Source organism: Alligator sinensis, unplaced genomic scaffold (assembly GCF_000455745.1).
Source record: "Alligator sinensis unplaced genomic scaffold, ASM45574v1 scaffold615_1, whole genome shotgun sequence".
In the NCBI taxonomy this organism is placed as follows: Eukaryota; Metazoa; Chordata; order Crocodylia; family Alligatoridae; genus Alligator; species Alligator sinensis.
The window spans coordinates 504892-527552 of NW_005841982.1; the positions used below are offsets into that span (position 1 = coordinate 504892).

The 22661-nt window shown below is 40.9% G+C and overlaps 1 protein-coding gene across 4 annotated transcripts in view; it reads left to right on the top strand.

Moving 5' to 3' along the window:
* The window catches only part of MAPRE2 (microtubule associated protein RP/EB family member 2), a 132510-nt gene that overhangs the window by 55933 nt on the left and 53916 nt on the right, over nucleotides 1-22661 (top strand). For 3 of the 4 annotated variants that reach the window (XR_003093445.1, XM_006021203.3, XM_006021204.2), the window contains one exon: nucleotides 19049-19176. The exons of the other annotated variant lie outside the window; for it this stretch is intronic. Coding sequence is in view for 2 of the 3 variants with exons in the window: in XM_006021203.3 (XP_006021265.1) it covers nucleotides 19049-19176 (128 nt within the window). In the remaining variant the exon portion in view is untranslated. The remainder of the gene's footprint in view (nucleotides 1-19048; nucleotides 19177-22661) is intronic. 4 annotated transcript variants of the gene reach the window in all.

Sequence of the window (22661 nt, forward strand, 5' to 3'; positions counted from 1 at the left end):
CCTGCCACTATGGCGATCTGTTTAAAAAAAAAAAAAAAAAGGCTATGGAAAGGTGGGGGCAGTAGCTTGGGAGAGAGACATGGGGCTGGAGAAATTACATGTTTCTTGGCTATGACAGGAAAAATCTTATATAAACTGAGATAGCAGCAAGCAGAAATCTTAACTGGGCTGCCTGCCTTTGTTGTGTGCATGATTAGTGGGGGAAGTATGGGCCAGCTGCTTTGTCATGGTTGAGGTGGAGTGTAGAGATGGGATCCTCTGTGCTGTGACTGAATGGTTGAGGGAAGGCATAAAAGCAGACTGGGCAGTCTCTTTTAGTTAGAAGTCTGGGTTTAGGGGATAGGAAAAAACAGCTACTAAGGTAGATATGTGCTTGGAAACCTTTTATCTTCTAAGTGAGAGTGTTTATTTTAAAATTTTAATGTGTGTGTGTGTATGTGTGGGAAGGGGCAGGGGAAATCCTGCAATCATCCTTCCTTCTTCCTCCACCAGAGCAGGCATGAGGCTTGATGAGGAAGCAGATTAAATGTATGCCAGCTTTTCACTTTGAGGGCTATGTTCCAACCTTTTTGGCTGCTAAATAATTGAAAATGAGTGGTTTCATCACATCTATTCTCAGGCACACAAACCTCTGTACAGGGAGGCATAATTGGAAGTTTTCTGATCTGGAAAGGCCCAGGATTTGGAATAACAGTGGGGGGACCCTGGTAAGAATGCAGTTGCGTTGACATAGTGGTGGAGGATGCCTGCTTACACCAAACTTGTCTGCCCAGTGCCTACCTGTTTTCTAATACTAGTTCCAGCATCAAAATCACAAAACAAAGTAACATGAATGTTTACTCTTGTGTATAGTAGCTTCCCCACTCTGGATAGCTTTACTTCTCTCTACATGATCATGCCTTGGCCACTTGTTGACCTACTTGTTAACAAAATACTTCTCCATGTTGTGTCTCAACCTCACTACATAGGGGAAAAATAGGATTCAAAGGTTGGCTGAGAATTCTTTTCCTTTTTTTTTTTTAAAGCAGTGACTTGAAAGTCTGTGCATTTTTAACATGCTCCCATTGTAGCTTGTTCACACTAAAATGCATAGTGCTTACTTCTTATATCTGCATATAATGCATTGGTGGTGAATTCTTTACATGCTTTGCTGAAGATTAAGACTTGTGGACTAATAAATATTACAAACCATTCTCTAAAGACTGCTAAGATCATTTGGTCAAATCATATGCATGTACTTTTTAAATGTCCTGGCTTGAACAATTTGTTATCTTCGTTTCGTGTATATGCACACTAACTGAGCTCTGATTTGTATTTAATCTGCTCCTTTGCCATGGAATCCAAGAAGGAAATGTAAACATTTAATCAGTGAGTGGCGAGTTAATGATACAGCTTTTGGAAGGAACCTACAACTGTGCTGGTTGGAGGGAAACACTTCATGCAGACTGTGGGCCTTAATCTCCTCCTAAATGCATTCAGTTTTTGTCAACATCAAGTGGGCAAATCTGACATAGAAGTAAAAGAAAAAACTGAGACCCCTGAATCTAACCCCTACTTGGATAAAGACGGAAGGGCAAAGGTGGTTTGAAGTGGCTGTGTGAATTCAGAGATCTTGACAGTCTTCTGGAATATTATTTTACAGAAGAGGTTGAATGACCAAGAAAACTTGTCAGGTAGAAGAAAATTGACCAAGATATGTTTTGTACAGAAACAGGACCCTGCATCATCAGTGCAGTTATCTGCAGCTGACGAAAAGAAATAGCCCATCACTTTGCTTCCCTGAGATGAAGAATATCAATTTTGTCCTTTCACTTTGGTTTTTACTGTACTGGTTTGTGTAGATACTGGGGGCATCTGCACATGTTCTTTACTGTGGAATTGAATAATTAGCTCTGCAGTAAAGCATCACCATCTACACACACGGTGCTATTAGGCCAGAGTAGACTAATTAACTGTGCCATAGAACAGTACTGTTCAACTAAGTACTATCCTACAGCGGAGTTACTCTGCGATAGTGCACACATAGACAGTAACCAAGGCTGGCTGGGGCACCTGCTGGCTAGCCCTGCACTGTAGCACCCTTGTGCCCCAGCCAGCCCCTCCACATCACATTTAGCTGTGGCAGAAGAGCTCTGGGCTACTAGGCTGACCCCCTGGATCCTCTGACAGCTGGGGCTACACTGCCCTGAGTTAGCATGCTGCGGTCCCAGGCACAGGTGTTGGTGTTGCAGCCAGAAGCAATAAACTCTGATGTGAACTGCGCCAGAGTTTATTCAGCCATGCTAATCGCATGTGTAGATGCACCCAGTATATCTGTCATTTTAGCTGGGTGTTGTATATTAATTGTTTAGTATTGCATTCCTTAGCAAAGCTCCGGCAGGCAAGTAGTCAAAAGTGCAACGAACAAGTGACATTCCAGTGAAGCTGAAATTGTAACCTTTAGCACTATCTTAAATGAACATTCCCTGTACATCAGGTTTCTTTTAGTATTGTGCAAAACTGAAGTCCAAACAGCTGCAATTAGTCAGATGCACTCAAATGTAGATTCTTGCTTGTCACTCTGGAATGCAGTGTTGATTCTCAGGAGGGATGTTGTTAATGTGGATTAAAGCATTTTTTTTTAATGAGTTTTTTCTTTTCATGGATAAATCTCTATCCATGCTAAAGAGTGAAATCTTCTAATGGTAATCCCTGAGGAACTGGTACAATAGCCTTCTGAGTGAGAAGCATTAAAACAAATCTTTATTCCATTAAAATATTTTTGTTACAGATTCAGTACTGTAAAAGTATAGCTTATCATTAAAACAGTTATAGAATTCCTGAGCAATAGCTGGTATAGAGGTGGAGCATATATTTCCAATGATAGAGAAAACCCTTGAGGACTTTCATTTACAGAAAGAACATAATCTGTGAGAGGCCTGGAAACAAAGAGGCAGTGAAATGAGAAATGATTGTATACAAAGGATGTAGTCTACTGAAAGACCATCAGTAGTGCACAAAACACTTTGGGAAAGACTGTTGGACATCGAGCTTTCTTCAGTGTATTTTAATTATTTTTGTTGGGCCTTGTTGTGATGTTTTTTGCCCACTTGTCCACATTAAAAGTTGTTTTTCTACAAAATATTATGTAAGATGATTCTCATTCAGGGCTTGAAAATGCACTTCTCCCAGTTGCCATGTTCCCATATGCCAAATGTCAAACTGAACTGGCCATTAGATATCTCTGTATATTTGCTTGCAATCAGTGCATTCATTCTCCAGAATGGATTTGTACATGAAGGCTCCTTTAAAAAAACCAAAAAACAACACAAAAAGCCCGACTCACTCTGGTTAGAGACAGATGTACCAACTGTATTGATATCCAATGATACCAATATAAGCTGATCCTAATAGAACTTTTGCATTATTACAGAAGCATTGCAGACATAAATGTAGCAAAACCATTGCAACTTTAACTCTGTTTTATTCAGGGTTAAAGTTATGACCGTTGAGCTCACTTTTTTGCTACAGGGGCATGCAGATGTAACAGTTACATTTTAACAACTCCTTAGCAGCAGCAGCTTCCCCTCCCCTTTTTGAAGAGATTTAATGGTATGCTTGTCCATGGTTTCTGAAATCAGTGTAGCTTTTTGCGCTCTTGGTATGGTACCAGGGTCATACGCCAGAAATTTGTACCATCTTTAGCTAATGCTCCTTTCTCTAGGGAATAGTCTGTCGTTCCATAACTACTTCTATTTCCTGCCAAAGTATAGTATTACTTAATGTTAGTTCATGAAACACACAAACAACCCTTGGATTCTGAATACAGCATAGAAGATTCATGTAATAGGGAACATTTTAAAATATGTTAAAAAGAAACCAATTACCATTAAATCATTACTGTTGCTAGGTGAAAGTAACCTATTCTGAAACAAGTAAAAATAATTTTACATGGATCTAATATCTGTGTTCTTTCTGTGGCCTCTTCCGTCAGCTCATGCCTTTCCATTTCCCCCTGCCTCCCTCCTCCACCCAGTCTAATAGACCAAGTCTCCCCCTCCCCCTCTCCTCACCCCTTTATTGCATGTCTTAAGTAGGGAAGCTGCTTTCTTTGCTGGAAAAGAAGCATACCTAGAAACATTGTGCATGCCATTCAGGCTCTGAGATACCTGCCAGTCTGGAAGTGAAAGGGGTGAAGTCTTGTCTTAACCCTCTTACAGCCATAGCTACTGGCTGAGCCCTGTAGTTAGTGCCTAAAGCAGCAAGTCAACTTCTGGAAGTATCTTGATGAGACTTGTGATTTGGAAACAACTATTTTGTTTAGAGGCATTTATATAAACAATTACTTACAGTGAAGAACTAACAGTCTTCCTCCTGCCCTTGCAAGGGTCTGGGACCTAACCTTGTGTGACATAGTAAAAGTCTTCCTGGAAATATAGTGGCCTGCTTCCTCCCTCAGAAGATCTCCTGGGATGCCATATTTACTGGACACTCATATTTGCCCAAGAGGACTTACTCTGTCACATAGTTGGCCACAACTCTGGAAAAATAAAAATCCCAACATTTTGTCTTCCAAAAACAAGATTTGCATTTTATTTGAGGGTACAAGACATGAGAAAATACAACAATTTGTCAGTGTGTTTAATTTCACTAAGTAGCACTACAATAGGTGAGTTATAGGAGCTGGTTTTCTAATATCAGCCCAAAACACGAGATTTGTAGGGCAATGGAAAGGGGAAAGCAGGTGGGTTTTTTGCATACGTAGTTGAACTAGTTATATACATAATATGTAACGTTAAGAATTTAGGTTTGATGTCACCAAGTGATCATTTGGCATCCAATTGTATAGTGCTTTCTTCCAAGTAAAACCAAAACAAAATTCTTTTCTAAAATTTATCAAAAGATGCTAATATTTTAACCTAAGAAAATTAAGTAGGGAGTTCTTCCTACCCCTTGTGTCTGATTTGATGTTGATGCTACTGACTGACTAGCTTCATGCTGTTTGTCTATCTGGTCACATAAGTAAATTGTCTGACAACCCAAGGGTTTTAATAAGTACATGAATTATGTACTCTAGCAGAATTTATTTATGGACTATTGTGTGTTTTAAGTGTGTGATTAGGTATTCCTGCATTACGTAGTTATCCTCAACTAAACTTTGTTTACATTTCTGATAGGGATTGAACTTGCGCTTATGTCAGTGTGTCAGTGGAGAGTGTACGTTAGGAACTGATCTCATGATATACCATGAAAAGAGGCCAAATCCTATTAAACAGTGTATCCATGTTGCTCTTAGCTTAAGGTGAACTATGACACGGCTTTGATTGTAGTTTGAGATAAATGAGATGGGTGTTTAACAGCCACTGTAAAATTTGATCTTAGGTAACTCAGTTGCATCAAGGGAGCTACTACAAGCTAAACAAACATCATCTGATAAACCCGAACTGGTTCTTATTTTGTTCTTTGTGGACCAGTGGAGAACCATGTGGTTTAGATACAAGATATAGGGAAATGTCTTTGCATATAGTGAAAATTGCGGCGTTCTAAATTGGTTCATTGTGTAGCAGCAGTAAAATAAGCTAATGGTATATTGGCTTGCACAAAGGAGGAGAGAGAGTATAAATCAAGGGATATTGAGCAATATTTTTATAAAAGGCAATTTATTCCAATGGAGTCACCCTATTTGAAGTTTAATTTATAAACGATCATACTCAAAGTCATTCCTGTTCTAGATAAATTCCTGTTTCTAGCTGCTTTCTTCAGTGTTGCTCTAGAGCTGTAATCAAATTTGTAAGTGCACTGATGACACTTGGAAACAGGACAACATAGGGCCTCAAAGTGAGGAGCGACCAACTTGATTTAGTCTCACCTGAAGACCATTACAGGTATCAGGGCTGAAGTATTAAAGCCAAGTAGGTCTTTATAATATGGATCTAGCTGGAGGTTAAACAAACATTGGGAAATACCAGGGCCAGAAAAAGACTCTCCCCCCATACCTCCACTCCAGTAGTCAAAATGATATAAAAACTTAAGGGTTTTTTTTTAAAAGAAAGATTTCATTGGTGTCTATGTGGGAATAAAAAGCTTGAAAATATAGACATTTTAGAAGACCTGGAGCATGGGTTCAGGGCTACTTCCACATAATAGCTTTGGTGAGATGGAATAGATGGGGCTTCTATACAGTGTTCTGCCTCTGGCTGTTTCCAGGAGACCTCTGATTCTGGCAGAAAGCTCTTAATGGGTAGGACCTGCCACTGTTACCCTAAACAGCAGCATAACCAGGGTGCAGATGCAAGACACCCAAGTGGGAGCCTAAGTAACAATTATCATTTGAGACATCATACATGAAAAAATATTCAAAAAATAGAATAAAATATTCTATGTAATATATATAAACAAATATGCATATATATGCAAATATAGCATCTGAAGAGACAGTTGGAAGTTAGTTTAAAATTGATTTTGTCTTTATTCCTGTTCCAGCTTCCTCCTAAATATAATTCCAGATTAGCTTTTAGGTGCTCATATTACAATAGTCTTGGTGTTCTTCAAGTACAAGACATTGCAAATAAGCATTTCTAGGCTTGAAGGGTGTTTATACACGTTCTGAGTGTGGGGGGAGGCACTTTAATTAAAGTGGCTCCGAGAGCCACTCTAATTAAAGCGCCCGGAGCATCTCGTCTTTCAACATCTTTGTGCTGAAAAGTGACAGTGCGGGCACTTTAACTAAAGGTCATCAAATGAGCTTCGGTTAAAGTGCCCCCACTGCCATTTTTCGGTGCAGGGACTCTAATACGCAAGACACTGGAGTCTGCTGGAGCACAATAATTACTTCACTCCAATAGACTCCAATTAATCAATATTGCTCCAACATGCTGTAATTACTGAATGTGTATAGGTGCCCAAAATTCTTAAATCCTTTTGAACTATAGGTTAGCATCAAACAGTGCTAAGCATGAAGGGTTGATCTGTGACCATTCCCTAATTCTAGGTGTAAGTGTCAAATTAGACACTGAGGGCAGGGAAGATTGACTGGGCCTACCACTCTTGACAATGCAAGATTGTTCTCTGCAGGACATTCTAAGGGCCTTGTTACACATTGCACTTTGAGCTGCTCAAATGTGCTAGGTCGAGTTTGGAGCAGTTGTACCTTAAGGCTAAAAATCTTCTCTGACTATCTCCCACCTGCACAGCTGTGAGTTGCTACTACAGGGCTGGTGAGTGGGGACAGGCTTTTATCCCTGCTGTAGGTGTAGGGGATGGGGAGGAGGGGTAACAACATGAACCTGGGAGGCATAGAGTTAATGGGATGAGGGTGGGTAATGAAATGGGAGGTGGAAAGGAAATGGGGGTAGGAGAAGGGTGGTGAAATGAAGGAAGTCAGTGACTAAAGGATAAATAAAAAGAAATAAGTATAAATAAAGGAACAATTTAAAAAGAAATAAAGAGGAAGTAAGATGAAGAAGTCCTCATGTTTAAATAAACTGAAGTTTGGGATTGGGATGTGGGGGTTGTTTGTCATGCTTCCTAGGTTGGCTAGAAGGTGGGAGCAGTGAGGGAAGGTCCTTTTGCAGGAGCTACTGCCCTGCCCCAGGAAGGAAGCTTCAGCTCATGGGGACCCAATCAAGCCCCCCTACTCTGTCTCCCATCCCAACCACCCAGACCTCCCTCCTGGCTGTATCTGTGTCCTGTGACCTGGCTAGCTGCCATGTGCGCTGTAGGCTGTTTGCATGGAGTTGCAAAGGGGTCGGAAGGGGACTTGGCTTGTTGCCAGAATTGCCCCCTGGACAGTAGAGTTCAGGGGGTGGAAAGTTTGTCTACATAGAACAGGAGACTGAGGGAGGGGACACAGCATCCTGAGATGCTGAAGGACTGCAATTTGGGTGACTCATCTGTGGGCAGTGGCCACACATTAATGGAACATGGCTAGACAAAGCTGTGGCTGCGATGATCTAGTTGGGGATGGTCCTGCTTTGAGCAACGGGTTGGACTAGATGACCTTCTGAGGTCCCTTCCAACCCTAATTTTCTATGATTCTATGAACACAAGCTGGGTAACATGGTTCAGAGATAAACCTGCCCTGGAGTGGCGTAACTTTAAGCCACCTGAAGTGCGCTTAAAACTAGTTTTGGGTGTTAAGGTGTGGACAATCCAGGGGTTAAGAGCTCGAGGAGCCACCTAAAAATAATGTGTAACAATGCCCTAAAACTCTGTCTGCCCTAGTTTTAAAGTGTCTTGAGCAGTGTAATCTTACAGCTTCCTTTGGGAGATTGTGCTATGATCTGTTAGATCTTACTGTTAGAAAGTTTTTCCTTGCATTTAGCCTCAATTTCTTGGAATTTCATCCTGTTCTAGTAATACTTAAGTAGCTGCTTGGGGTTTACATTTTCTGAATCCTTGTAGGAACTTCAGTTCCTCATTCCAAGTTGGTCATTGCTCACTTGAATTGCACATATTTAGTGGTTAGCAAGTATGTCAGGAGTCTGGAGACTTTTTAGGCCCCCAGTGAGGATGACTATAGTATTACAAAACCTCATTTTGAAGCTATCATCCATTAAAAGTGGTTCAACAGGTCAGTGCCTTAGTCTTTCACTTCTGAATGAAATGAATTTGACTCCATCCTACTAACTACTTTAAATCTTGTCGCTTTCAAAACTGCTTTGCAGCTAGGCACCACTTTCCGGACTAGAATAGCAGAAGTGAGGGCTAAAATCAGAACTGCAAAGGAGCGTGAAGAGTGCCCTCTCTTTCAGAATTGCCTTTTACTCACAATATTTGTTAAATCCAGAAAGAATTATAAGCATGTAGCAGATTTGAAAATAGGGCCTTACGTACCAACTTTCAGGCAACCATGGTTTTAAAAAGACACTTTTGCGAAAATATGCCTGTGTTCCTATCTGTTAAATGTGGAGGAAAATCTTTGTCTGCCTTTGTTTAAATCACTTTTGGACTCAGGGTACTGATGACAGAAAAATTCACCAAGGACATGGGCACAGAAACAAGTTGCTATGAGGTAAGCAGGCAGGGATTTTCTTCTTAATAAAATGAGGCTAAGCTGTTGTGGGTTAGTTTTCATGTGATGTAGGGTAAAAGCATGCACATGGCATTTTCTGCAAAGCACCATACCTCCTTGTACCTCATGGTAACTGGTTTGTGTACACATTTTCCAAGTCTGTCTCTGACTTGGAATCTGTCTCTGACTTGCAGTCACAAGTGACCAAAATCCTCCTCTAACTTTTTATCTACATTTTATATCGATTTTTAAGATTTATTACTTACATTGCTCATGCAAATTAAATCTGTAGCTGAAGAAACTGAAATGACAGTGGTGGTTCTCTCTCTGAAATTGTCATGAGCTGAATATTCCTCTCCCCCTCCCTCCCTTCACCTGAAAGAAGGCAGAAGAGGAGCAATTCAGGTTTAGTCTATGGAGCCTGAGCCTCAGGAATAATATTTTCAAAATAAAGACTGGCCACTTTTGAAACAGAATCTCTTTGACATTAGAACTTTGCCATATGAAGTTGAACCTTTTATGCCTGGACAAGATATATTTTTGGGGTGTTGCCCAATCCTTCATTGTCAGACATCATTTTGTATTGTTGATGCCTTGTATTATTGATTCCAGTGCTTCTCATACTGATACTTAGGTGCCCCTACCTTCATGAAATCTTTATGGACAAACATACACTTGGAGCAATTTTAAAAGGAGAGAGAGAGAACTGCTGCTCTGGACCCAGCAGTAGTTGTTGTTCTGTAACAGTTATGTCATGCTGGAGTTTACAGAAGTTCAAGTGTAGCAAAATTGGTCTAACTTTAATTCTGCTTCATTGGGTTTAAAGTTGTGGCAATTTTTAGCTGTCTTGCAGCACTATAACTTAATGCACATGTAACAGTTATAGCATAGCAGTCCCATACAACAGAAGCAGCTCACTTTTCCCTTTTGAGGTTGCTTCTAGTGTACATTTGTTCATACCTCAATCTAACAAACAGTGGTGCACTGTTGCTGCCCTCCTCTGCTGAGTGGTGTGAACCATACACCTTAGCAAAGCATTGCTTCCTTCAAAGCCCAGTCACATTTTCAAGTGCAAGCACTATTGCAGCTTGCCTCACATGCATCTCTGGAGAGTGTTGGGATGATGATGGTTCACTGTAAAGTTGATAATTCATCCCTAAAGATTGTAAGCAATTTCCATTCAAAGTAAGCTACTGATGTCTGCCTTCCTGTATCTTTACTTTAGCCAGGATTGATTTGTAATGAAGGTTAGCTAAAAATACATGGGTGAAAATTGACATGGAGACCTATCTAAATGTAGAAATGTTCATCAACTTTATGCAGTATAGTTCCAAGTTCTAGAATATACATTCATAACAGCAAACTGTGTGAGTGCTGTTTTTCTTTGCCTAAGGTGAGTCCCCCAGAAGTGTACCTGTACACAGATACAAATACATACTGAATTGTAGCAGAATACCGATAAGGACAAGGTAGAGAGTCTGTCAGTTATTTATACTGAGATGAGACGGGCAATTCTCAATTAAAAAAAAACAAAACCTAAATCAGTCATTGGACATAACTTGTACTCTTTGTGGCATCTACAGTGTTTTAAAGACTGTTGCTTGCATGGAATTTGTAATCCATTTCTTTCCATTTTTATAGATTATCCATATTTTCACAGTTGCTTAATAAATACATTTAAAAGCATAATTAATATCGCTATTGCTTAACTGTTTGTAATCAGCAATAAAAATCTGTGTATTGGGCCATTCTGTTCCTCTCTCCATTTTAAAATTATGGTATTATGTTTCACGACATCAATCCTTCTTGAAGAATTGAAGCAACCTGTCAAACATTGTAGAGTCTACATGCAGGCCCGGACAACCACCACAGATTTGGATCCCTGGAATATCACAGTACTGCTATTTGACATAATGCACAGAATGGTTTGGGCTCTACTGGTGTGTGTTGTTTTCAGTCTTCTAATTATGCCTTTCCGATCTGGGGATCTGAAAACAGTTTGAATAGCTACTGTTTCTAGCTGATAAACAAAACCCACTTACAGCATCGCTGAATGTAGTGCTTAATCAAATTAGGTCCCAAACTAAGTCTTGAGATCCAAATATCTTAGGTTCTAACTGGATGAGAGTGATAGCTTTGACATGATCTAATTTAAATTAATTAAACAGAAAAACAGATATGTCAGCACAACCAAAGTGGATTCTCTTAACCCACTAGTGTCTTTGTCATTTTTGGAAGGAATCAACAAGGAGTGGGAAAAAGGAAATCTTTCTGTACATCAAATCAAATGGCAGTACTGTGAGATTGCAGGAATGAAAATCTTTGGTGGTTGTCCAGGTCTTTGTGTGGACTCTATCGTGTATCACAGATAACTTTAATTCTTCAGGAAAGATTTATGTTGGGAAATATACTGGCATAATGGAAAGAGAAATAAAATCTTTGAAAATAACACTTGACTACAATATACCGAGGCTAATTCTTCACCATTTTTAGAGGCATGAAAAAATTTATGATGCTGAGGAAAAATATACCTTTTACATATCTTTCCTTCTTTTTTACATCATAGTATGATATCATAATTCTTCTTTTCAGTTTGTTTCTCTGAGATGCAGCATTTAGTGCCTGCTGGATAAATCAATACAGCTATTGGTGCTCAGACATAAGGTGGGGGTGATGGGAAATTCAGTTACTTTTGGCATGGGAATGGGTCTTAGCTCAACAGTTGGATGTGCTGAAGCTTTTTGTATTATTTTTCTGTCCTAGAAATTATTTTCTACCGTTTTAATACAGAAATACAATACAGGGCAGTCCTGGGTGAGCAATTAGCTTCTAATGATCAAAGCTGAACATTGAACCAGTACATAATATGTTTTAATGTAGCAGGCAAGGTCTCATTCCTAAAACAAAACTGCAGTCCAGGAAAAACATTGACAACTGATCATTTTTGCTATGGAGAAAAATTAAGTTTTAAATTACAAGCTTCTCCTTTCTACTGTCTTGGGCTTTTTATTCTTTTTTCAGTAGCTTTCATTTTCATTTTGCTCCCCATAAAGATCTGAGCTGCCTCACTGAGCTACATCTTGGCCTTCTGTCCATATCTTTTGCTTCAACAACTTCACTGTAAGACCTTTTGTTTTATTCAAAATGCCTGTCTTCGGTATTGTCAGGGGAGAGCTTCAAGAACGATTTTCCTTGGCATTTATTGCACCAGTATTTTCCCAATTAAAAAAATATTCCCTTTACCTGACTGACTTATAGAGTATGTGATAGTCCTGTATTTTGAAAAGTGGTGCTTTATATAAATTTCATAACGAGGAGAATTTAATTTGAAGATGTGTTCACCCCTTCAATCCTTGGTATCCAGCCATTTATTGCTGCTTTTGGCAGGAACTAGCTTCTCCAATGAACAGTTTCTTTTTAAGAAAATAATTAGCTAAGTAATTTTTCTACTTTTAAAGTTCTCTGCAAATGTATCTTGCATGTTGTGCTCCATAAAAATACTTACTCCTGTTTTAGGTTTTAGCATATATCAGTGGACATGCTGGATTAGGGACATATTAGTTTAGCAAATTATTTAAGCACATGCATAACTTTAAGCACATTAACTAATGCTGGTGAGGTAGATACGACTTTCAGATGCTTGTAAGCATCTTGGTGAAATAGGACCTGAAATATACATAACATGAATTGGCAATCATAAGGATTTAATTTGAGGTTTCCACAATTCAAATGCATGCTCCTCTCTCACAAGAAAACTTCACTGTTGGAAGTCTGAAACAAACTTCTGCTTTGGACTTTCCCAAAGTATGTGGTTTGGAAGGAATTAGGTCAACAATGGAATGAATGAGTGCCAGCTCCTTCTCTCTCTTGGCTAGAGGTCCCCAACCCAGGGCTTATGGACAATGTGTTGCCCATAAGACTCTGACATTGCTCCCAGCCACAGAGAATTAAAACAAAAACTGAGGTTGCAAGAGCAAAATCTTCTTAGCCACAGTTGTTGCAGAGTATTTGGATTGCAGCTTTTCCTGAAGATTACAAACTGACTGGGTTACTATGACAGACAGCAGGTTTTATCATGATATTTCTGTGTTAACCATGTTCATGTTGTTATAGTTTGTGTGAGACAGCCTTCCTCATTAGTCTATGCACAGAAAATGAAGGGTCAAGTGTCATGGCTGGCTATGGGTAGGACACAACAAGATGGACCTTTAGCATCAACAGTTTTGAATGGCTTTGTTGGCATCTCAGCAAAGGTGAGATGCCAGATACCCAAGTGGTGTTCAAAGGAAATAAACGTGACATTGGGAGAGCAGGCTGGAGAAAGCAGCCTGACAGCTCCTGGCCAGTAGAGTCTGGGGACTAAGGTTAGTGGAGGAGCTTTGGAGAGCTGGAAAGACAGGAAAGGGAATAGCTGAGTATCTTTGGGGGTACTGGACTGGCAACATAGGGACTGCTTAACCCATTTTGAAGGGGGGAAAAAAACCTGTGACTGGGTGACCTTTTGCTCAAAGAAATGTCTTCACTGAAGAGACTGTCTGATGTGCTGCTTGGAACTATGGGTTTGACTCTGTCCTCTCCCACCCACCCTTAACAACAGGAGGTGAAGCCCCTCTTTCTCAGGAGTTGAGCTTGATGCTCACTCCTTGAGTCGACCTTAGAAGCCCAGGGAAGGTGAGAGACTGAAAGGCTGGAGTTTCAGAGTGGGGAGGTGTTTGAGTTGCCCACTTTCTCTAGAAGCCAAGCCTAGACAGACTTTACGGGAACTCTCTCAGAAACCAGACAAGGCTGCAACTGTCCCAGGCAAGCACCTCCCTCCACCCCCACCCTCCTTCGTGGAGGGCACTCTGTAACAGTGACATTGTGTCAATTCTGTACAAACTTGAGAGAGAGCTCATGAGAATCCACAATCCAAAACGCAAGGCATATCATAATGAGTATGCTAGCAAGTGGGCTAGAGTAGACCACTGGAGGTGTGATGATGATAGATATGCAAGCTCTTACCTGGTCCATCTGTAGCAGTTAAGCAGGTGAAGGCCCATGTTCTTCACTAGTGTATCTTGCTTTGTGAATTTAGTTGACGGTGTGCATTTTAAATCTGGGTCAGACTTTCAAAAGAGGTCAGCATCTTGGATACTGAGCTCTTTAGGAAATCTGGCAGCTATTATGAATGTTTTGTATTAGAAAATCTGGCCCTTGTTACATAAATAGGCCAGAGATTTTTGTTTTTCCATAGCTTCTCATTTTTCCTAGATGTGATAGTGTCACAATAGGTAATACAAACATCTTGAGTCACAAGTTTAGAATACCCTTACATTAAAGGAAAGATTATACCTAAGCATCTCCCCAGCATGTTTTCTTTCAAACTAAGCAAATGCCCACCAACAGTGGTGGGGAGGGATGGGGCAAAAGAATCCAGAGGTGCATTGTAAACTATTTTGAAAGGGTCAGAAATGTTCCAAATAACTGACTATATCATTAAGTGGAAGTTCTCCTTGGCATCATGTGGAATTCCTGTTTCAAACGAGCATGTTGTGCAAAATATATATTTGCATTTATAAACATAAAATTGTCATCTCCTTCGCATTCATCTTAAGAAGTTCTCGCATCTGATCCCCAAATTGTGATGGAACATTCACTTACGAGCATACCAGCACTATAGAAATGAAAATGCGACAGGTTGTTTAACATCCATGGTGTTCCTCATAGATAGTGCTTCATGCTAAGCAATACTGCAAGTAGCAGTAGACCTTCCATCACTGAATGGAGCTGTTGATCTTTTTCCAGAATACCAGCTTTTGGAAGAGGGAAGATAGGGTCATTACCTCCTCCTTAGCGAATGTAGATTTTATTCCGTTTTGATAGCACAAACTTACTGAGCTCAGATCACTGGTGGCTTGATTATTCTGTGTTCTGTCTCCTGTAAGAAACTATAATTTGGAAAAACTGGCGTTTAAATAAAAAAAGTAGCTTAATTTGGGTTTTATCACTTCACATTTCTTTTCCTATTTGTTTTCAAAACCAGTAGGTCAAGTATGTTAATTTAAAAGTAAAGCTGTGGTGATATATGCCTTAAGCTATAAAAGGAGAAAAGGAAATCCCACATGCCCAAGATGGTAGGAATTATCTGAAGTTTGAACTTTTAATATTTAGTAAGAGACAGATTTGTACCAAGCAAAGCCCTCGTTAATTCTGGCCTTGGAAACTTAGCTTTTCTAATAAGACTTAATAAAGCTCTTACAAATAAAAGGACACTTTTTTTCTAAGTTCTCATTAACAGTACAACTCAATCCAAATGTTGATAAATGGTTCCTTCTTTGTTGTTTTCCAAGAGCAGTCTTTGCCTACCAGCTGCAGTACAGGCATCATTTACCATTATGTTCTCAAGTGGGAATTTGTGGTAAGTTCCTGATCTGAAGAATTTTACAGTACAGGGCAGTCAGATTTCTTCCTTGCGTAAGGAATGCCCATACCTTGGTTAATTTTGTGGCTGCAGGGATGCCCGGGCTAGCTTTAAATTAATTGGTTTTGGTATGGGTAGCTGCCTGGCATCAGTAGCATGAGAGCTCAGTATGGGCCATGAAATGGGGTAGCCAGAAAAGTGACAGTAGCTGAACTTTTCTGCGTTATGCTTAAAAAATAGTATCTGTTCCACTGTTGGATATCCATAGCCATAGACTTTAGTGCCTCAAGTAAGTCTCTTACTGCTCTTATTAGCCTGCTGACCCAGAACAGCTAGAAGGATTGAGCTAGGTTTCATTCCTCTTTGTGCATCATCAACAGACATGTTTTACAGATGTGTTCTCTCTGAAGGCAGTGGTGCTGCCCCAGTGTAACTGAGGGCATAATCCTTATTGTGAGAGAGGACCCAGCTTGAACTACAGACCCAAGGTTGAGTTGCCAGGTTGTCAATTAACTGTCAAGTTAGCATTTTCAATTGGAGGTTACTGGGGCAAGAAGGCACACAATCATGTTGTTACTTTTCAGAATACAATTCCAGTTCTGTTGCATGTTTTAAAGCAGTTTTGCAATTTAAACATCACTGACTCCTAAAATTCTGTAGGCTCCCTATCTAACCTTACAATTACCATTACTGCATCCTTCAGAAATGTGCCAGTGTTTTGAAATGTTCTTTATGTCATCCAATCTCATTGTTAAAATTTACTGATGCTATTTTTGAGATGTGCTTTTTGTTTATAAGCAAAACTGGATAACTTGCAAAAGGAGTGTACAAAGCCTTACATACTGGCACTGGTCAGTAGGGCTAGGGACAGAAATAAATAATACATAAACCAGTATAAATCTGTAACACAACAGAAGCTCAGTGCACCACTTTCCAGTGGCCAAAACCACTTTCAAAATGGCCAAAACCAGTTTAAGATAATAAAAATAAAATTGGTTTATTGAACTTCTATCCCAGATCCCTTCCAGATTCAAGTTAACTCAGTCCCCCAGCACTCCAGGATGCTTTGCACCTCTCCTGCAAACTCCCTCTCCCCCCAAGGTGGGCAGGTGGGCCAACCTTGGCCCAAAGTGTCTGGTCTAGCCAATCAGGGAGTCGTGCTCTAGCCCCCACCCCAGCTTTTGGCCTGTCCTACTGCAGGCATGTGGCTGCATTTCTGGAATCAAAAATGAACGTCTGTTCACTTGCTTATTGATTTGGTCTATGCAGCTTAAACTAACCTGCGAAGACTGAATTGATTCAGCCTTGGGCTTTTTGACTGTACTTAACCTAAGTGTAATAAAAGGTCAAACCAGTCTTAATCAATTAATGTTTCAGGCATACCAAGTATTACATTTCAGATACAAACACTTTCCAGTTTACAAGTTGACTCAGGATTATCACTTAGAATGACTCTGACATAATGTAGAATGTTTATATGTATCCCAATCAGCATTTCCATTGGCACGAACAGTCACGCCAGAGGTATCTAGCCAAGCTAGTCTGGCTATTTCCCATTATCCCCATGGACACAAACATTACACAATAGCAGCTCTCAGAACTGCTCTAATCTGGTCTGTCTTCTGTTTCCTGGGCAACTGTACTCTGGCTGCACTCATCCCAGCATAACTGTCATTCTTAGCTCAACTCATTCCTCCTGTGGCTACCTTTCCTAGCATGTTAGGCAAATCAAACTAACATCAGTCTGCTTACCTCAGCATTTCTACTAGATGCTATACAGGAAAGACTGTATGGCATGCATAAGAAAAATACTATGTTTATAAACTTGTCCAGCTGCGGATGTTTTAGGGTGTGGAGTATTACACAAATGCAATTTTGGAATAATTTACAATGAAAATTCCTGATAGTGCATTAGGTTTTTGGGGGGTTTTTGTTTCATTCACTAGCATTTTTATGCATTTCATTTCCAGGTAGTCTAAATATGCTCCAACATTCACAGGAAAGTTTATATTTCACTACACATGCCTGGATTTTAGCTGATAGGAAGTTGCTGTTCAAAGATTCTTTCATTTACTGCCATTTTCCTGTAACAACAATTTTGATATTTTTGGGTTAACAAAAAATAAGATCACTCTTTTTGTATTTGTCCTGGCTTCGCCTATATTTCTCCACAACACTCCTGTCCCTGGAAATGTGTAAAGTGTTTCTATCTCTATTGAAACACAGTATGGGTGTTTTTACACATAAAATTTACTTTCTTATTTTATGCTTTTTAGTAAGCTGATATTCTTTTCAGCACAGAAGCTTTAGCGGGAGTCTGTAGATATTGGTTAAAATACATCTGACTCATAAATCAGGAAATCCAGCTTAGCTGACTAAAACTAGCTACCCAAAACAGGAAAAACATATTGTCAGGGAACCAATAAGATATAGCTCTAAATGTGCATATGAAATAGGTATATGAGTAAGAAGTTGCTAATTTTATAGACCTCCTGAATTTCATACACTTTTATAGACTAATGTTGAGTTGTTTTGGAAACTCAAGTTTTGGAAAAAGATGTCCTTAGTTGATGTTATGCTGATGTCATGATTGTAACTACATGAACTTGATTATTTCAGTGTATTTAATATTTAGCACTTTTGAAGATGTAAGCTGTTCTAAGAGCTGCATAAATATTAACTGACACTGGACAAGGAGATGATATCACTGTCTTTACAGCTGGGGGAAATGATGCGGAGCTGTTAAATGACTTCAAAGTCACGCAACAGTAAATGGCATACAGATTTAAATTGGGAGTCCCAGATCACCAAACCTGTTCTAAGTCCTTTAGTTAGAAGGCAGGGTAGATATACAGCTCGCTCACTCTCATTTAGTTAGTCTACACACACACACACACACACACACACACACACACACACACACACACACACACACACACACACCCCCACACACACACACCCCCACCCTCCCTTCTGACTGACTTCATACTAAAAGGACTGAATATCTCTCTCTAATTCCTTTAGGCTAGTGATGCTCACTATTCTGGTCCCACGGGCCAGGTGAGGGGTGCAGGACTGGTCTGAGCCAGTTTGGACCTTAAACATGGGGCCTTGGAGCCCTGCACTGCCCCTGTCTGGCCTGCCAGTTAGGATTGGGCCCCAGGGCCCTGCACTGCCTCCACCCAGTCCCATGGACACCCTGCACACCTGATCTGGCATGCAAGGTCATGACCCATGGGGCTCTCCACAAACCCACATCTGGCCCACAGGCCAGGGGTTCAGCATGCTGTCTGTGATTACCTTTAGTTTGGTTTCTGTTTGGTGTACAGTAAAAAAACTGCAACAACCCCCCTCCCCCATAACGTATGTACATGACATATTTTTATGATATTCCTTCTTTAAAGTGCATTCTTCTTTCTTCTTTCAGCTGGCATTTGCAGATAACTGTTGGGGAAATGGCAACTTGATAAAATACTAGAAATTAAGATGGAGTTAGCCTTCTTAATCTAGAAAAGAGAAGAGGCTATGTAGTGATGCAGCCTTTCCTCCCCAGCTCTGTCTTTAACAAAAAAAGCAAGCTTCAAAATGTCAGTGTATTTAGAAAAGTCATTCAGATGACAGGAAGCCTAATTTATTTATTTACCTTTTTTTTCCAGTTGGGGAATGGCGGTCAACGTGTATTCTACCTCTATAACTCAAGAGACTATGAGCAGACATGACATCATTGCATGGGTTAATGATATATTAGCTTTAAACTACACAAAAGTTGAACAACTCTGTTCAGGTAAGGCCTTGATTTTGAATATGCTTTCACAATAAATATTTGTTGAATCTAAAAAGCTGATTTACTGAAGATCTGAGCTTTGTGTCAGGATGTAATTGACCTATGAGAACAGAGTCTGAAGAAAATTTATGAACTGATATATATTTTTAGGTAGCTGAGTTAAAAGCAAATTATAGAAGGATAGCTTCCCTGAGAAAGCCAAGAAAATGCTAAGCATGACCAGTATTAGTGTATCAGAAGGGAAAAGAGATGACTGGCAGGAAACAAAGCAGTGAGCTTCTGTATTAAAAGTACTGTAAAGTTACTGAAGAAATACTTTGAGACTGGGAATAAAAATAGTTGGAAAGTGATAACTGCAAGTGAAATGGTGGGAATACAGGTGAATAAATTGCTCTAAGAGTTGTAAACCTCTGGTAAATGTCATGAAATTTTGTTGGAGAGTACAGAAAAATATCACAGGTGTAATGATGTGAAGTCAAGTGAGACATAATGGGTTTGAAGCAATCATCATGTAACTGCTGCAAGGTGTTCCTAAAGTTTGCCAGACACATATATTAATTTCCCCAGCATATGTGACAAGACATTTGCTGCAAACCAGTGCAGTAAATGAGATTAGACATATGAGAGACATTCTGAATAACCTGAACAGACTAAAAAAACTGACTACAATTTAATAAAACTGGAGATGTAAGCTTGAAATTATGGAATCTGTTGCTTTTTCAAGATGACAACTAGACAAGTGGAAAAGAAAAGCTGATGCTTTGGCTTTCTCTGTGAGAACAGTTGCCTGTAAACATTGCCCTATGGCAGGGGTTGGCAACCCCCAGCATGTGTGCTAAGTACAGCACGCGAAGCCATTTCCCTCAGCACCCATTGGGGCCGGGGAGGCAGCAGCTGTTTGTAGCCTCCTGCCTGCAGCCCATCCCAGCTCTGGGTAGCTGCTGATAGCCACAGAGCCCAGGCTGCTTGCAGCAGCTATCAGCAGCTACTCAGAGCCAGGAGGCTACAAACAGCTGCTGCCTCCCTGCCCCAGGCCCTGGCCCCAACGAGCACAATGCCGGCACCTGCTGCCTTCCCGGGGCCCAGGGCAGGAGGGCAGCCGCTGTTTGTAGCCTCCTGGCTCTGAGTAGCTGCTGATAGCTGCTGCAAGCAGCCTGGGCTCTGTGGCTATCAGCAGCTACCCAGAACCTGGGCCAGCTGCAAACATCTGCTTCCTCTCGGCCCTGGCCCCGGCCCCAGCCCCAGCTGCCTCCCAGCCCCAGCCCCAGGCTCCAGGGAGGCAACACATACTGACAATGCTCCCTGCTGTGTTGCCCTTGCCGCTTCTGCAAAGCAGCATTGGAACCCGGTGCGGCGGGGCACAGAGCAGGACACAGAAAGCTGCCTGGTCCGAGCTCCCTGCTGCCCTGCCACACTTCCCCTGCAGGCGTGGGCAGCAGCAAGAGGCACAACCCTGCTCCGCTGCCCATGCAGCTCCCGTGCACACAGGGGAAGTGTGGCAGGGCAGTGAGGAGCTGGGAGCAGGGAGCTTTCTGCGCCCCCGCTGTTTTCTGCTACGCCGGGTTCCAACACTACTCTGCAGAAGTGGTGAGGGCAGCACAGCGGGGAGCATTGCTGATCTGTGCTGCCTCCCCAGAGCCTGGGTCTGGGAGGCAGCTGGGGCTGCGGCAGAGAGGCAGCAGATGTTTGCAGGTGGCCCAGGTTCACACCTCTTTTAATAACACACTATCATCTTGCTCTTAAGATATATGCACGTATATATACACATCTCTCTATATATATCTCTTAAGATTGAGTCACAAAATCAATGAGGAGGAGAAGGAGGACCTATCCGCTTTTTGTACCGACACATTTTGGGGACTCAAGTATGGTAGAATAGGATTTCACTTAGATGCCTAAGTCTAATTATGAACGTAATAGGTGGAATAGAATCTAGTCTCACTGTTTAAACTATGTCTTTATTTTGTCAACAAATGATTGACTTATCACACTGAACTCTGAGAACAAGTAAATGATACTTTATCTTGGACCTTTGGGGTGCCTGTTGACATGCTTGTTCATGTTCTAATTGGAATGCATTGGAACAGACTCAGTTAATCAAGTCTGCTCCACATTCTAACTAGAATGCTCCAGTGTCGCCTCACCATCACCTGTATTAAGCCCACACACATTTCAAAATGACCATGAGGGTGCTTTATCTAAAGCTCATTGTATGAGCTTTAGATAAAGTGTCCCGTGGCCATTTTGAAATACACAGGAAATTAATACAGGTGATGGTGAGCCACTGTAATTAGAGTAGCTGTCCAGGAACCACTCTAATTAAAATGCCCTCCGTGCCCTCTCCCCCCCCCCCCTTCCAGACACGTGTATACACAGCCTTTAAATTTATTTTTTCTTCCTACCACTTTTCCTGGAGATTTCCATTTCTGACATAATCTTCCATGAAACGTACAGTAAACCTGAACTGACAAAACCTCACTGCACAGCTTACCCAAAGCCATCTGCCCACTCATAGAAATCTCTCCACTTTTGGTGAAATTCACCTTAGCACTTACAAAAATAGCGTTGACCCCAGTAGCTTAACTAGGGGTTGGAGACTGGGGCACCAGCCCCAGGTACACACTTAAGTGGAGCACTAGAATAGAGGCCTCTCTGGGGAGTCTGTGCTGCAGCAGCAGTCAGGTATAGGGACCCTCTTGCAACAATCCCTTCTCTTGCTGCTGTATTCCCCACTGCCCATTGCAGGTGGCTATGGAAAGTGGTGGTGGCGGCAGGGGGTGAGAGTGAATACCAGGCTTTGGAAATGCCAGCCTAGAGCACAAACTTTACTAGTTGCACCTTTGTTTGAACTAGTGCAGGTTAAACTGTATTCCAATATTTTATACTAGTGAATTGCCCGTCAAGAATGATGGATGAATTTTGAATAACAAAAACAAAAAAAAGGCCACTAGCCTCACCTCCCTCCGTTTGCCTGCCCCCCTCCCCCCGCTCCCCTCCATCCCTGCTCTGCTGCCCGGGGTGCTTGGGTATTTATGTGCTCCTATATGGTTGAAAGTGAGCTTTGAAGTAAACAACTTAAGTTGACTGTCTTCAGAATTAACAAAACAGCTTTAATGAAATATTCAAAACTGAAAGTGGGAGGGCAAGGGAAAGAATAGTTTTAAAACACCTCAGATAGTGGAGAATGCAGTGAAAGTTAGAGATCCTAAAATCTGTAAATATGGATTGTCTTTATTTGGGGAAAAATTGCCGGAAACCCACTGTTCCACTTCATTACAAAGAGCTTTTTATACCACTTCCTTCATGTCCTCTAGAAAGGATTTGAGGCCATACCACACGGGAAAAACTGAAACAAGACTGCTTCATTAGAGTTCAAATCCCCACCTTTTCTTCACTTGTATTGACTTATTTTTTCAGTGTTAACTTCTTGAATTGTGTTAATTTTCATTTTACTCCGTTACTTCCATATCATTTAATGTACATTC